General features: G+C 54.0%; 6 protein-coding genes across 6 annotated transcripts; 2 read left to right on the top strand and 4 right to left on the bottom strand.

Annotated features, from left to right (window-relative positions):
* Positions 1 to 1,461: 1,461 nt before the first annotated feature.
* On the top strand, positions 1,462 to 2,522 carry N656DRAFT_710317 (uncharacterized protein; the record flags this gene model as incomplete). The annotated part of the gene is made up of 3 exons (XM_064811663.1): positions 1,462 to 1,760; positions 1,925 to 2,126; positions 2,202 to 2,522. 3 exons carry the CDS (start codon positions 1,462 to 1,464, stop codon positions 2,520 to 2,522), a joined length of 822 nt encoding a protein of 273 aa, XP_064669642.1.
* On the bottom strand, positions 2,253 to 4,053 carry N656DRAFT_779557 (ribokinase-like protein). Its single transcript, XM_064815218.1, has one exon. The coding sequence runs from the start codon at positions 3,719 to 3,721 to the stop codon at positions 2,615 to 2,617; it is 1,107 nt and encodes a 368-aa protein (XP_064669641.1). The 5' UTR covers positions 3,722 to 4,053; the 3' UTR covers positions 2,253 to 2,614.
* A 504-nt stretch (positions 4,054 to 4,557) lies between these two features.
* N656DRAFT_798430 (uncharacterized protein) lies at positions 4,558 to 7,665 on the bottom strand (the record flags this gene model as incomplete). The annotated part of the gene is made up of 4 exons (XM_064817756.1): positions 4,558 to 5,271; positions 5,322 to 5,602; positions 5,665 to 7,391; positions 7,454 to 7,665. The coding sequence occupies 4 exons, from the start codon at positions 7,663 to 7,665 to the stop codon at positions 4,558 to 4,560; spliced, it is 2,934 nt and encodes a 977-aa protein (XP_064669640.1).
* A 1,573-nt stretch (positions 7,666 to 9,238) lies between these two features.
* Positions 9,239 to 11,191, bottom strand: N656DRAFT_829416 (uncharacterized protein; the record flags this gene model as incomplete). The annotated part of the gene is made up of 6 exons (XM_064818580.1): positions 9,239 to 9,340; positions 9,410 to 9,468; positions 9,525 to 9,632; positions 9,685 to 10,125; positions 10,219 to 10,423; positions 10,475 to 11,191. The coding sequence occupies 6 exons, from the start codon at positions 11,189 to 11,191 to the stop codon at positions 9,293 to 9,295; spliced, it is 1,578 nt and encodes a 525-aa protein (XP_064669639.1). The 3' UTR covers positions 9,239 to 9,292.
* Positions 11,192 to 11,475: 284 nt separating this feature from the next.
* N656DRAFT_845391 (uncharacterized protein) lies at positions 11,476 to 13,233 on the top strand (the record flags this gene model as incomplete). The annotated part of the gene is made up of 4 exons (XM_064819198.1): positions 11,476 to 11,539; positions 11,891 to 12,416; positions 12,467 to 13,076; positions 13,131 to 13,233. 4 exons carry the CDS (start codon positions 11,476 to 11,478, stop codon positions 13,155 to 13,157), a joined length of 1,227 nt encoding a protein of 408 aa, XP_064669638.1. The 3' UTR covers positions 13,158 to 13,233.
* Positions 12,836 to 14,545, bottom strand: N656DRAFT_106322 (uncharacterized protein). Its single transcript, XM_064808494.1, has 4 exons — positions 14,511 to 14,545; positions 14,024 to 14,414; positions 13,586 to 13,966; positions 12,836 to 13,511 (listed from the first exon to the last, which is right to left on the bottom strand). The coding sequence occupies exons 2-4, from the start codon at positions 14,246 to 14,248 to the stop codon at positions 13,215 to 13,217; spliced, it is 903 nt and encodes a 300-aa protein (XP_064669637.1). The 5' UTR covers positions 14,249 to 14,414; positions 14,511 to 14,545; the 3' UTR covers positions 12,836 to 13,214.
* Between the last annotated feature and the right edge of the window lie 526 nt (positions 14,546 to 15,071).

The following is a 15,071-nucleotide window of genomic DNA, read 5'->3' as shown; positions in this document are numbered from 1 at the left end:
AATCGGTCGAGGGCCAGCAAAAGCTGAGAGACGGAGCTGCCCGTCTGAATCAAAGCAGTCAAGCGCCTCGATGAAAGTTTATTGTAGATCTAATGGGCAAAGCCAGCAACGCTATGACGATGGCGCCTACGGAGTATCTACCCCTCCATTACCCCTCTCCATTAGTGTCCGAAGACCCCGCCTTGCCATTGAGAATTTGAGAATCTCGGGCTTTTGGATCGCGGGGTTCGTTTTGTACCACCATTTAGGCTATCGAGGATCACTGATTCTAGGAACGGATGTACACACTTACAAGTACAACAATGGATGCTTGTAAACTGACAATACCGTCTATTGCATGCAGCAGGGCCTATCCAGAAATCAGTAGTTAGGTAAGTAGAAGGAACACCCCTGATCTACCCAAGACAGATCGAAGCATGAAGACTTCCAGGGTGGCGCGAGGATGGATCTAGGTACTCAAGTATCAATTCCGCTTGCAGCTCTGACGGCCTTTGCTCGGGCTCATAGGTACTGTACAAGTAGACGTCATTCCGGATATATATGTCGCCAAGCTCATCTCGTCTGAACAACACCCCACGCCCAGAACCATGAAGGTCTCCATAAGTTATCATATTCTTGCTCAGGACATGGTATGGCTTGTTGGCTGATGAGCTCTGCATCGAGGTAACCTTCGTTTGCTGTTCAGTTAACCAAAGTCATCCGGTTTATTTGATTTCATCTCGCGTAATTTGCCCCACGATCATCGATGCGACTGATGCCGGGGCAAGTCAGTAGTAATGGACCAACTGGCAAACTGGCAAAGTCCGTAGTTAACTTGGCTAACGACTAACGATATGGGCGTTCTCGCCGATCATGGAGCTTTTACGTACAGTACACCGTACGTTGGAGCCAATGCCCAAGCAGCCGGTGTTTCCCGGGCATGGGGTTCACCGCCGTTGTCTTCCCAGGCTCGCCAGGTTCCCTTCAGGCCGAGGCCGCCTCGGCGCGGTCGGAAGCAGCTCCTAGCTTGGAGAGCTTGGGTCGATTGATTGGCGGCGATAAGGTGACAGCTTAGTCCCAAGAAAGTGGTTCCTCCACCCCTGCCAAGCCTTGCTTGAGGGCTGACGAGGACCAGGCTGCTCTAGTCACCTGATAGCGTGTTTGGCTCGCGATGGCTTGAACATTCATTGCTGAGTCTAATCGCGTCAAGCGTGTTCTCCGAAACTTCCGACGGCTAGACCTGGATTGAGTCACCTGCAGGGCGGTGAGGAGAGTTAGCGGACTGCTGCCTGTTTCCGCTTACCCGTTCCGTTCCTTTGCATCCTTTGTCTTGCGGGCTTTGGAAAAGGAGGTTCCGAGTCCGACACAGGTTCAGAACGATAAATCTGAGTCGCGCTCCTCTCATTCAGCGAGTTCTTGATTGACCTTGCGCTAATCGCAGGGACGAGTTGAACAGTACCAGGAAGGAATTTCATTGACAAGATGGCGGATACAAAGAAGTATCGTGGCAACTGCCGTTGCGGTGCATTCATTTTCGAGATGGAGATGCCCGAGATCAAATCGGCGATGGCTTGCCGCTGCAGCATATGCCTCAAAAAAGCCTATCTCTGGTTGCTGCTCGACAAGCCGCCGAAAATCGTCAAAGGTGAAGGGACGCTTGTCGGTTACGAATTTGGCAACAAAAAGATGACCCATCAGTTTTGCGAGAACTGCGGGACTGCTGTCATGGCTGTCGGCGCTACAGGTGCGGGCATCAATGTGAGTCACAACTTCATTTTCAGGTTCTTTGATGACGGGCAGCCCACGGACCCATGGAGCCATGGACTGACAACCGCGGTTTAGGCCCGAACGATTCAAGATCTCAATGTCTTTGACCTAGAGATATCAACGTAAGCATCCCTCTTGTCTTCATCTTCATGAACATCATCTAACCCGGACTGGCCAGGTTCAACGGTGATACGCTGGATCCCCAATACGTGCCGCCTGCGTATTCGGGTCCTGAACCTAACCCTGCCGGGTTCGCCGAGGGCAAGACCTACTACGGGAGCTGCCATTGTGGGGCCGTGACAGCCACACTCAAGGTCAAGGGCTCGCTGGACAGCTACGAGGGGCGTATAATCGAGTGCAACTGCAGCCTCTGTCAGCGGGTACTTACTATGCCGATTCTTCTCCTCTAAATCCCTTTCATCATTTCGAATGCGCAGCTTGCTGACCACCGCCAGGGCGGATACATTTGGATATACCCCCTCAAAGACCAGATTGCTATTCAGGGGACTGAGAACTTGAGCTACTATGTCACTCACTCGCGTGTCGGGCGAATCGCAAAATGTAAGACATGCGGAGTACAGATATTCCTCGACCTGAATCCCCTCACAGATGAGGAGATTGCCGCACTGCCAGAAGATATGCGGAAGCGTCGGGCGCATAACATCGACGTGCGGCCTTTCAATCTGCGCGTGCTGAATAACTTTGACCTGGAGAGCATCAAACCGGTGCGACACGATGGCTACAATACAATCAAGCCAGCCTATGTGAACCCGTAGGACATAGCAATAGCAACCCCTGAGCTGCGGCACGGTGAAACACCAGTGTTTAGCTTTACTCGTCCTTTGTTCGCGAATTGAAACCCTTCTTTTCACTCCAACTCATCCCTCCAAGGAATCGAGTCCTGTGCGCCCACCCTCTCGACCGTCTTCGCTGCCGCTTTATTTGCTTTACTGACCGCTGTCTCGATGTCAAACTCGGCGTCCTTCTTCCCAACAGCATCCAGAGCATATCTCCCTACAAAGGTGTCCCCTGCAGCCGTAGTATCGACTACATTTGCCTTCTCAGCCGGCACCAGCCCTTTCCTCCCGTCCTTGCTCATGTAGTACACCCCCCGCCCCCCTAGTGTGATAATCACGTTCCTCACCCCTTTGTCAATAAACCGCTTCGCAACCGTCTCCAACCCCTCTACTTGGTCCACTTCCCTCTCCTCCACCTCGCCCAGAATCGCGGCCTCCGTCTCGTTCACCACCAGATGCGCCAACCCATTGAAGACGTCCTCAGGCAACTTCCTCGCCGGCGCCGGATTAAGCAACACATCCACCCCTTCCGCACGAGCGACCTCAACAGCGGCAACCACGATCTCGAGCGGGATCTCCAGCTGCATGATAAGCAAGTCCGGCATTCTACCCGCCTTTCCCTGCAGCAATTTCCTCACCTTGTCCGAACGCGGAGCCCCGCCCTGCTGCTGCTGTTCCTCCTCCTCCTCCTGAAAGCCAGCATGATTCGCCTCGGGACTCAGCACAATCCTGTTTTCCCCCGTCGGCCCATCGACAATGATGAGCGCCACGCCCGTCTTTAGGCCCTGCTTGATCTCCACCCCGTCGACATCCACCCCGTGCCGCGCCAGGTTCGCCCGCAGCTGCGCCCCGTACCCGTCGGACCCGACACAGCCCTGCATGCTGACGTGGGCAGTCGCTCCTTCTCCATCATCACCGTCGTAGTTTGCGAAGCAGGTAGGTGAGGCCATCTTCGTTTCCTCCTCCCTGCCCTTTGCCCCTTTGCCAGGACGGTTCCGCGAGAGCTTGGCGCAGGCCACGGCCTGGTTGGCGCCCTTGCCTCCCGGCGACGTGACAAACTTGTCTGCCGTCAGCGTCTCGCCCGGCCGGGGGTGGTGCGGGACGTAGGCGACCAGGTCCATGTTGAGGGAGCCGAGGACGGCGATGTGCGGGAGGGCTCCGCTGGCTGATGATGCCATTGTGCTGAGTTTTGCTGGGAAATTTGATTGATGGTGTGGTGAGAACAGTGGGGAAAAAGAAGGGACTGATATTCTCTTGTTAGACTCTTCTCTGAAATCCGTGCAGAAACTGTGTGTACGGAAATGGACCTGATTCTGTGTGTGTTGTCTGTTTCTGTGGTGGAGTTGTTTGGTTCAACTAAGTCGAGAGGTGGGGTATGAAGAACGCTGCTGCTCAGTCACATGTCTACACATTGATGAGGAAAGATTCAAAAAAGATAGAAGAAGATAGAATTCACTAGTTAATCGTATACACATTGACATGAGGTATTAGGACTAACTCAAACTTGGGATAGGATTGCTGATAAAATATCGGAGCTGAAGGGGCCATATGACGCCAAAACCAAAAGCATCCGTTCTTGAGGTGAGCTTGTTGTAGGATACGCATTGCATTGCATCTTTAACAATACAGTTGGAGTGGTTTCAACAGGCAAAACTCATCGGTTTGACAAGTTATGGGTTGGGTTATGAGTACTAGTAGTCCCTTCGACCAACTGGTTTAGTCGCACCGTATATTCGTACGACAAGAATCACGAATAAAGCCAGCAGCATCGCCCAAGCTGCCAGTTAGATTTACGGAGCTGCGCGTCTTTGTACCGGAACCATTCACCCAGAATGCCCGTCCTGTATCTAACCCTTTCCCAGAAGCCATGTCCGCACTACATACCGTAAACGCCTTCCGCCATGCAAAGTGGTATCACAGTTGAATACAAACCCAGAAATAGAACGCCCCCAATAGTGTTGGTATGCCGCCCCTGCGGCGCCCGCGGAACACCACAAGAATATACCCTCATCGTCTACTCCTCGGCTGCCACCTTCTTCCGCTTGCTCGGCCGCCTCGACGTGTTTTCATCCCCCTGCACCCAGTGGTTCTTCTCGATCTGGTGCTGCCGCAGGTTATCCGGCCGGTTCTTGTACTGGCTTGTGCATCCGGGATACGGGCACTTGTAAATCTTGGGCGGCTCCGTGCTGTGCTGTAGCTTCTTGTGCTTGGCCATGCTACCCTTGAACCACTGCGGATCTCCTTTCGGTCGGTATCCGCAGATCTCGCAGCACGAATTGGCCTCCACTTTCTGCCCTGTCAGTTGTTGCTGCTCCGGTGTCTCGCCTGACCCTGGGTGCTGCCCTTGCTCAGCATCCGGGCTCGGCGTCTGAGAGCTAGTCGAGGTTCCGGCACAACTTGTGACTGTTGGAGGCTGCACTCTGTTTATATCAAGATCAAACATCTCAACTCCAACAGGCTGCACGTCGCCAAACGCCATGGTCTCCACATCTCCAACTTCGGTGTCCAAATCCTTGAGAAGGGCATCGATATCGTCAAGAGGAGGACTAGCTGCTTTTTTGGGTGACTTGTCGAACTCGGGAATTAGGCTTTCGATCAACGAGACTCCGAGATTATGATAAACATCGCGCCGTGACGTCCCCTCGTCAAGCTTCTCATAGACTTGGTCGCACAACCTTCTCACGCAGGGGACATAATCGCGAAAGAATATTGCGGCGGGAGTGCAGCACTGGTTAAGTGGTTAGCCCGAGATCTAGAATACCCAACTGGATAGCTCACCCTTCCGGCATGAAGCAGCTCGATTTCAACTCTTCGAACGCTGAATATAGTACCGCTGCTGAGTCTCCGGTACAACTCCATCAGCCTGCTGTTGAGGCCCTTGGCGTTGCTGAACTCTCGGGAAACCACCGTCAAGATGTACTTTACTGTCACAAGTAATGCTTCGTTAACTGGGCCAAAGTGATTAACGTCCTTCAGATGCTTGATATTCAAGTCAGAAACCTGAACCTGGAGGTCGAGTGATACAGAATCCTGACTCATAACAAGGCTAGTCTCGAGCTCTGCATTGAAAGTCAGGTCCAGCACTCTTGATAATGGTATGAATTGCGTGCCAAGGGCTTACCGTCAAGAAAATCACGGGCCGCAAGGAGGAGCGGATCAGCACCCTGTTGTCCAAGTGCCGGATTGAGGTTCTCCGGCGATTTGCCTTTGCGGTCCTGAGATACGCCAGATAGCCTGCTCGACAGAGCAAAGTGATTATTGATATCGGCTTGTGTAAGGTTTGGCGGCTGCCAAATGCTAATGACCAACTGGCGATACAGATTTTGATCATCCGGCGCCAGTAAGTGGGCATAGGCCAAAGACTGCAGGAAGAGGCTGTCGAAATGGCTCGAGCCACCCTGTTCATGGAGGACCAACGAAAAGGCGTAGACGAGATGGACAAAGCAAAGTGCATCACTGGCGGAAGACGGCTGTTGACCAGCCAGAAGAGCGCGCAGCGTTTGCAAGCCCGTCGTCGCTACAGTCCGAATCGACATTGAACTCAGCTGGTTCGCAATATAGTTGTCTCGGTGGTCTTGGAGCTTGACAATCGACGAAACGAGATGCTCTTGCAAAGCATCCCACGCCGAGCTCACCAGTGACTTCGTCTCTGAGCAGCACGCATTGACCTGCTCGACTTCGGGCTCATCCGTTTCAGCTTCTGCCGTGTCTTCTGTCAGAACGATTTCGGGGGCGTATGCCATATTCGCCGTTGCTTGAGGAGGAAGATCGAATTCAAGCACGGCATCCAAGGCCATGTTGCAGCTGGTCGCAGGCAAGGGCGAGTCGGCAGGGAGCTCCGAGTAGAACTCATGCAGAAATTCTGGGCACGCATTGTTTATGGCGTCGGTAAACAAGTCATCCGCCAGAATCCCGTCAACCGGGGAAGTCATGTTCGTGTCCAACCCGGACGCCATCGACCAGACGCCGCTCCAGTTCGAGACTGGTGAAATCATGGAGCTTCCGTTGCTCGTCGTGCTTGCGTTTGTCTCAGTGCTGGCCGTAGAGCGCACCGACGAGCTGGGTGACAAAGCCTTGCTTCGCGGGATGGCAGGAGCTGGCCGTGTCACTGGCCTAGGAGCTTGGCGGCGACCTGGGAGGCCGTTTGTGGTCAGCTGCAGTGTCGGCCTGACAGCCTGAATCCTACTAGCAGCGTCCTCCTGTTGAACGAATGGAAACGGAGTCTGGTTGGGGCCCGGCAATGGCTGCCATTGCATAAGTGTCTCGTGAGAGAGCATCGTAGAGTCCAGCTCGGGAACTGTAGGAACAGCCGGTACGAGGAGCGCCTGGGGATCAATAACATCACTGGGGGGCGGTATTGAGCTCGGCTGGACAGGGGCCACTTCTACCGAGTCGATCTCGAGGATCTCTGTGGACAAGAGTTCGTTGGCACTGCCATCGCGGGGTGTTATGTTGAGTGAGTCGTAGGGAGGTGGTGGTACGGCTTCGTCCTCGATCCCGAACCCGTGGGCTTTCTTCGACTTATGGCCAAGCGAGTGGAAGAAATTCTTGGCTATGCGGAGGATTTTCCTCCTCTTGGAGGGATGACCCAGGCAGCGCTTGCACTTCAAGTCATCGAAGCGCTCCACCCGATTATGTTCGTAGCACCAGTACTCGCCAGATGCAAGATACCTACAGCCAGCCAAGTGCTTGAGCATGTCTTCGTGGTCTTGGAAGCGACGGGTGCATCTAAGGAGCGGGCATTCTAATTTCTGCTGGGGAGGTATGTGCACAGATGAGTTGCGCTTCACTGCAGCCCATACGATGAATCGGTGCCGTGCGCAGTCTTCTTGGGACGTCTCTTTGGTCCTGCACATTTGGTTAGGCCCAGTCCTAGTGCCCATAGCAGAAGACAGCGACTCAGTACGTACACACAGGACAACACGGCTTGCTGGTCCTGGTCGAGGTCGTGGCCGAGGTCGAAGCCGGTGTGGGACGAACCTACAAAGGAACTCCCGCCGACTCCGGCGCCCGACCCGGAACGGTGTTCGCTACCGAAGGGCGACAACGACCGGAAGGTCGCATCGTTGGGATCTTGTGAGTGGTCCTCCATAAGGGAGGCAAAACGCTTCTTCTTGTCCATCCTTGTGGACCAATGCACTCAGCACAGGACTGAGTAGCGCCAACTGGCAACTGCTAGGCCTGTGGAGAGGGACGGGTTTCCGGGACTGGAAGTGAATGAACGAAACAATGCAAGAGCAAACCCCAAGCGGAACAAGCAAAATCAATCGCCACCCATTTTTGTTATATTTCAAATCGTGTGGGTGCCGGGAATGCTTCCACCGAGGACTTAGAAAGAGTCGCGACAACGTCAGCGGTCCTATTCTTACCACCTAGGCCTGAGGTGCCCGCACAGCTGCGTGCGTGGTTAGGACTTTGTTGTAGGACTTGGATCTCGGGAACAGCAGAAGCTGGACGGCTGACGGTGCAAAGGGATTGGCTGCCTCTCCGACAATGCCCTCCAAGGTGCAGAAACGAGCAAGGGGAAGAAGGAGCCGCCAACAGCGCCAAGTAAGTGTTGCTCGTTGCCTTGACTGCTCGGCAGATGGCAGCGACTGGCACCGGCCTGGCTGGCGGTGCCTGACCGAGTTGGCTAAATCTACCGTAAAACTGGTTAAATCTACCATATCCAGCTACAGCCAGCCCGGCCAAAATTTGCAGTAGTTAGCAACATTGCAAACATAGACTGTACACGCACTACAAATAATGAATTCAAGCCGATTGTAGGGCGCTAACAAGGCGAGTATCCTAAATCGCTTAAATTTGGAACAAGTTAAGGGAATTCAATATAGAGCCTATGCTAACCAGACCACCTGCCCCGGAGGTTCCCCGGTATATATACCTCGGGGCCCGGCCCATCCTCCTAAGGTACTTTACCCGCTCAGTGCAGGAGGCTGCCACTACCTAAATTGGAAGTCCTATCTTCACTGACTGTGTGCCTTGCTTTATTAGTGTATTTAGCGGAGAAAGGTCACTATTCTGTTTAATGAGCTGCGTTGGTGGAAGTTGGGGACTTACACCTGGTCGTTGTAGCTAGGTGGGAGCTAAGATGGTGCAGGCTGTGGCTGGATACGGTAGATATAGCCAAGCGTACGGTAGATTTAGCCAACTCGGTGCCTGACCATTCCGGCCACGGATTCTGCCTTGTTCCTCCGGAGAATGCAGAACGAGCCAATAAAAAGCGGTCATGGCTTGCCTGGCAAGGCAGAATTCGGTCTTTCGCCAAAGTCTTGGCGAGCAAAACCTCAACAACAGACCACCATTTGTACTCCGTACCTCCGTACTCCGTACAGAATAGTTTTCTTCTTGATAACAGCATATAACCACACAAGGTGTGACCAGCGCAGCGACAAAGATATATACCGTTGAGAGAATTAGATAACAAAGTGTAGAAGCCGAGCTAGAATTCAATGGGCAATGCCATCCTAGATGACTCGCCTGATGAAACCCTCACAACCACGGCACTCCTCCCAATCGAGTTCTTCCCGTCTCATAGCCATCACCTCTGCCGCCCGTCTCACATCATCATCATCGACTCACTCAGTCGCCCTCATCGTCACCCTGCTCTCACCCACTCATTCTAACGCGGGGGCAGTCAACACACCGCTCGACGTTCACATTGTCAAGACGCACTTGTCAACACCAAACTTGGTAATGCCAGCTCAAATATCTTCGTCACCTTAACCCCTTCCGTTCCTGCGACAGTCCTGCTAGTCTAACCCCTTTTCCACGATGGGAGCAAGCAGCGTCCGAAGTAACTGCAACCGCTAATCAGATCTCCAAATAACTTGATCGAAAAAGTGCTGATAAACAAGAGTCACACATACCCATTCCTCCAGATGGCGCTCGTGGTCTCGCAACTCCACCCATCGATCATCCAGTTTCTCTGCAGTTTCCTTCTTGTCAGTCGAAGCCACTCACATCTCTGACAGGGGTCCTCACCGGCAGTGACATGAACAACGTCGCTTAGACGAGTATCCTTATCCAGAGCGTCCAGAAACTTTTCCGCCTTGCTATCTCTTCCGATCTGGCTGATCAAGAAACGAACCCCTTTGCAAAGTCAGAAAGGAAGACCAGCAAGGTTCAAGTTAGTCATCCATACCTGTTCTCGGATACCTCTCATCCCTCTCCAGTCTCTCTCCGAACTCGTAGATCGCATCCACGGTCTTATCGAACGTCTCCCGGCCCCTCAGCGGTCCAATTGCCGGGGGGTTCTCCGGATACCCGTCCGTGGTGATGCAGACGAGCAAAGGCCTGGTCAATTCCTGGTCGTTATCAAGAGGATCGTGGACAAAGGGTCTGAGGATCTTCTCCTCCAGGCCCGTGCCAATCTGAGTGTAGCTACCCTTGGTGATCCTAAGCGCCTTCATCTTATTCTTGACGCCTTGAACGTCGAGATTGTCGAGATCATCGCTGGAGCTGTTGATAAATCGCAGATGTACTCCTTCTTTGGGGACGAGCAGTGTGGCGACGCGGGCAATCCGCTCGACAAGAGCAGCTTGGGCTTGGGCTCGACTACCCTGAAGCATAGAACCGCTGCCGTCTAGTAACATGTGAGGTAAGCGTCTCTAGCATGTTCTTTCAAGGCTGAGGCTGAAACGCAGCTTACCACAATAGATAATGGTCCGGAACATACTAAGCGCAATCAGAGTCCTCACATTCTCTGGACTACTCAACGGATCCATGGGATCGTTAAGTAGATCCGTCGCCTTCTCCGCCACCGTCTGCAAGAACGTCTTGTTTGCACCAGAGAAGAATGTATCCAGCCCAGTCTTTGTGACATATTTGTCAATCGACTCCCTAAACTCCTCAACCGTCCTCGGTTCCTTCTCCCACATTTCCTACCCTAGAATCAGCTCAGCCATCCCCTAGTCAAAACAAACAAAACTCACCTTCTCCAAACTCTCATCCCTCCTTCCCTCCAGACCATGCCACTTCTTAACCACCTCCCCCATCTCCTTCACCACCCCACCCCCCCCAATCACCCTCTCCACCGTCGCGCTATTGACCCAAGCCACCACTATCCCAATCACCGCACAAATCACCCTCACCACCTCCTCCAGATTTAACCTGCTTTCCCTTGGGTACAGCGCCGCTTTCACCCCCGGGTCCCCCAACGCACCCACCCTCCTCGCAACATCCTCCACCGTTTCCCCCTTTTTACTTGGCGCTGTGAACGACGCCCCGGCTTCAACTAGCAGTTTGATTACCTCTGTGTCTCTTGATTCGCAGAGGGTCAGCATAAACGGTGTTTCGTTACGGAGCGTCTCGCATGTTCCATCGACGTCTGCGCCCGCGTTGAGCAGCAAGCTGACGATCTGGGCGTGATGCTTGAGAGTGGCGGTGGTGGCCCAGCAGAGTGGGGTGACGCCGTCGCGGGAGGAGGTGTTGCGGTTTGCGTGGCCGGTGGAGAGGAGGAGGGAGACGGTCGTGGGATGGGATTTGAAGATGGCTGCGATGAGGAGGGTAATGCCTTTGGTGGGGTGGATGGCGTTGATGTCGAGGTGGGGTTTGGAGTCAGGTTCAGGGTTAGAGGAGGAGGAAAGTTGGGATCTGAGGAGCGTTGGAGTAAGGGTGCCGGACATGCAGTGGTTGAGGAGGGTGTCCATTGGAGGTGGTAGACTTGGGGCGATTTGAGCTGGCTTGATGGGATGGGAGGTAGATGGATAACAACTTGTGACACGTTGAGGAGCAGATGGGGGTTTCCAAAGATTTAAAGGGGTACGAATGGAAAATCACTGTTGCATACAGGGAAGGATAAGGGGCGAGGTGCATCTTCCTATTTTCTCCGGGTGAGCAAGGGACACGCCAGGCTCTGACTGGCCACAGAAACTCAACCAGCAGCGGGCATTGATTCAACGTAGGGTAGGTAGAGAAACTGTACAATGCATCAATGTCCAACTACACCATGTTCCCCGCCTTGAGCCGAGCCTTCTCCGATGAGCCGCATGCGGGTGGTCAGTGTCCCTGGAGGAGCGGATATCATGGTCTGCGACTGCTCATGTCTTTCCGTGCCTGTTCCCAGGACCGCCAGACCCATGAGAGGCTATCATTACCACCTCTCCGTCGTCCCTTGGGTTTCCTCTTACTGCTAAGCCATGAGCCTCGTTCCGCTGGAACTGGTCCACAGAGATCACACCAAGCCGCCTCCCATTCCGGCACAGCCTGGTCTCCGATTTTCCGCAGCAGGGGACTGGCATCCCTGGGTGGTAAAGCTAGCTTTCTCTCAGGGGAATGGCAAGTCCCCGTTATCCCTTCCAACTTCGTTGAGCTGTTCATCTTGATACTAATAGTAATTCCTGCAACAGACGACGCAACCGAAACAGGCTTCTACATCAACCTCCCGGGTACGACCCACGATGTGATCCTGACTGCCGGACATAACCTCATCGATAAGGATGGTCACCGATCAACAAACCTCGTCGTTCTTAGCTCCGATGGCAACGACAACATCGCCATCACGGAAGACAGCGTCAAAATCAGCGAGCGTTACATCAAACGCCCCGTCGACTCTAACGCCGTCCACGACTACGGCGCCATCCTCATCCCTCGCCAGAACAGTCAACCCCCACGGCCCGGATTCGGCTTTAGCTTGATGCTGGGCATCGACTCCAAGGATCGGGCAACCAAGGATCCAAAAGACGAATACCTCTCCGGCGCAATCTTTGTGTCTGGATACCGCGGGTCCACACCGCCAGGCAAGCCCGACTTGAGCTCAGGCACCTGTACCATCCGTCCCGAGCAGCTCGAATATACCGTCAAAACCCAAGTCGGGCTGAGCGGCTCGCCTGTCTGGACAGCGTACAATGGCGTGGAAACAGTCGTGGCCATACAGTACGTCCCTTCTCCTTACCCATCCAGACTCGCCAACTGACAGCTCCAAGCAATCACGGTCAAAACTCGTCCGGCCGCAGCCGTGGCACTCGCCTCAACCTCCGTGTCATGCGAGACATTTTTCGTTGGGCCTCCATCGACTGCTTCTCCCAGAAGCTCCGCATCCAACAGCAGGGCGCCCACGTCGACGGTCTCTACCTCCACTTCGCAAAAGACTATACCATGGGCGATGAGCAAGTCGGCAAGTTGTCCATTGGTACCGAAGGCATGGACACCACGCTGGTTGTCCTGCTTGCCGAAACGCCGCCAGCGTCTCGGATGGGTGTCATCACGCCGCGGTATGCTCTGCTGGCACGAACACCGTGGGCGGGGCTGAAGCCGGAGGAATATGAGTATCACGGTAGAAACTGGGTGGTTTGGGACGTAGACGGGGGCCGAGTGCTGTTGTCCAGAAGTTTCCATCCTTGGTGCCTCTTTAGGCTGGACAAGGCAACAGCGGGCACCTTCCATATTGTCTTGTATCGAGAGAAGCAAGGAAAGGAATCGCTGGTAAGGCTTAGGATGGACACATCTTCGCTGACGGACCTGCAGATTATGTTGGGGCGGAGGGAGGTGAATGGAATTTCTTTTGTGAGAGCCATCAGGGGAAAGAAGTATAAGGTGAGCTGTGCTGTTTCGGCTAATCGTGTGTATTCAAGCTAACAATGCCTTTAGTTCGATCAGTTCTGTCTTGAGGGCTGACGCGGTCAAAAGGGGAAAGGAAGACCCCATGGCACGAGCAAGCCAGACATGAGAGACCTAATATCTCCGAATCCGGCGCCTCGATCCTTTCTGAATATACCCACCACCAAGGTTGAATGAGTTCTGGCTCCCTCGGATGACGAAATTTCCATTGATGTGTATGTGAACACACCGTTCCGCGCTGGCAACAGGGGCGAACTTGCCCCCTCCCGTCGCCCTGACCAGGTCTTGACGGTCGCCGTTTTCACCAAGGGAGACGAGCACTCCGCCAGCCAAGACATACGCCGTCAGAACTCCCTTCTCCGTCTCGTAGCCCACCGCGAAGCGGGATACAGCACCGCACAAAGCGGTGTCCTTGAAGAATAAATTGTCTGCGCAACGAACGTCAACTCAGCTTCCCCAAAAAGAAAAGGGAGGCCACACCATACCTTCCCAGGTGCTTCCCCAAGATCGCGACAAAGATAGCGAAGGCTACCCCCGTCACCAATATAGAAGAGCTGCAATTTCTCATCGACAACAAGTCGGTAATGGGGCGATCCGACAGGCACCGTAGCAGGCAGCACCGTCTTGAGAGGGGTCCATCCGTCTCTTGTCTGCTCGAGACAGCCCATCGACCCATCTGGCTTCTGGAAGAAGACCAGCAAGGTGTCCTTCGTGAAGCACGCACTGATTTTGCCGCTGGGATGTACAGATGCGAAGTCGAGACTGCTCAGTGCCTCGTCTACCAACCACTCTCCCTGGTCGGCGTCGCTGGGCTTGTATGTGGCGGCACCCAGGTTGTTAAACTCGTCGGCGTAGAAGACAATGCGCTTGTTCAAGCTGTAAGTGCGCACACAAAATAGAAGGATTCAGAGAGGTGGAGTTACATCATCGTCACTCTCGAGGAGGTATGCTGCAGAGGTCTGCTTGCGGACACCAGACGCCACCAGGGTCTCAGAGATCAGGTCTGAGTCGGGCTTGACCTGCTCGATGAGATCGTAACCATCTTGTTCGTCACCTGCTACTTGCAGAAGGTAGAAGCGGTTGCCCTGGTCGGAGACGGCATCGCCGATCGCAGAGAGGCGAGTAGCGAGTCTCTGGGCTTCGTTCATTGTGGGAATAACTCCAGGAGGATGGCCGAGTTGCGTGGCAAGCCCCGGTACTGAGAATGCGGCCAACAGCACCGTCGAAGGACCATGGAGGTCATCGTGTTATACTCCCACGCTCACCCACTACTTCGTGAGGCTCGGGTGAAGTCCATTCACCTTCGTCGGCCGACTTGGAGTTGTCTGGTCTTGGTAATCTGTCTGGATAACTCACCATTGGGTTCAGGGTCCAACTTCACCCGCGGCTGACTTCGTCCGAGTCGCTCACCTTTGAGCCCAACGCGATCCCAACCTTTGTTGGCTCCAGTGCTCGACCCCTTTCGTGCTTCAAGGCACTCTTGCATGCATTATCGAGTTCTCTTCACACTTGTAGCCTCGTGAGGGGGGTTCAACTGCTGTGCAACATGGACCCTTCTACCCCGCAAGACCCAACCCCTCTCCCCATACAGTCAAAGCCGCGTGTCCGAATACTGCCCCTCGATGACAGAATGCACTTCTTTAGGCCTCAAGAGACGGTTGGGGAGTGTTCAGGCCGCACCACACTGCCATCGATGGGTTGAGCCATCGTTGCCGGCAACGGATTAGGCTGGTGAGAGCCGACCTCTGTCGATGGCATACTGCAAGCGCTCGGACAAGACGTTGACTCGTGCAAGACGTGGAAAGCGCAGCTACTGGGAATTTGGCGGCTTACCATGGCCTGCCGTAGCGAATTCCGATGCCGGGTTATCAGAGTTGAGGCTCTGAATATCAGAGTACTTGTGACAGCGATGCCCCTTCATCGTCAGTATTGAGCACTGCAAGACTTCCCATAATATTTCCCTAGACAAAC

This window comes from Canariomyces notabilis (assembly GCF_033297395.1).
Source record: "Canariomyces notabilis strain CBS 508.74 unplaced genomic scaffold N656scaffold_12, whole genome shotgun sequence".
NCBI lineage: Eukaryota > Fungi > Ascomycota > Sordariomycetes > Sordariales > Chaetomiaceae > Canariomyces > Canariomyces notabilis.
This window is presented reverse-complemented; position numbering and strand designations above follow the sequence as displayed.

What these genes read in the sequence shown, in the direction of transcription:
- N656DRAFT_106322 (XM_064808494.1), bottom strand. Translation starts at nt 14,248, where the DNA reads ATGAACGAAGCCCAGAGACTCGCTACTCGCCTCTCTGCGATCGGCGAT. An exon ending in TCCTCGAGAGTGACGATGAT is followed by an intron (nt 13,967 to 14,023) that starts GTAACTCCACCT and finishes AGCTTGAACAAG; the next exon opens with CGCATTGTCTTCTACGCCGA. An exon ending in TTGGGGAAGCACCTGGGAAG is followed by an intron (nt 13,512 to 13,585) that starts GTATGGTGTGGC and finishes TTATTCTTCAAG; the next exon opens with GACACCGCTTTGTGCGGTGC.
- N656DRAFT_779557 (XM_064815218.1), bottom strand. Translation starts at nt 3,721, where the DNA reads ATGGCATCATCAGCCAGCGGAGCCCTCCCGCACATCGCCGTCCTCGGC.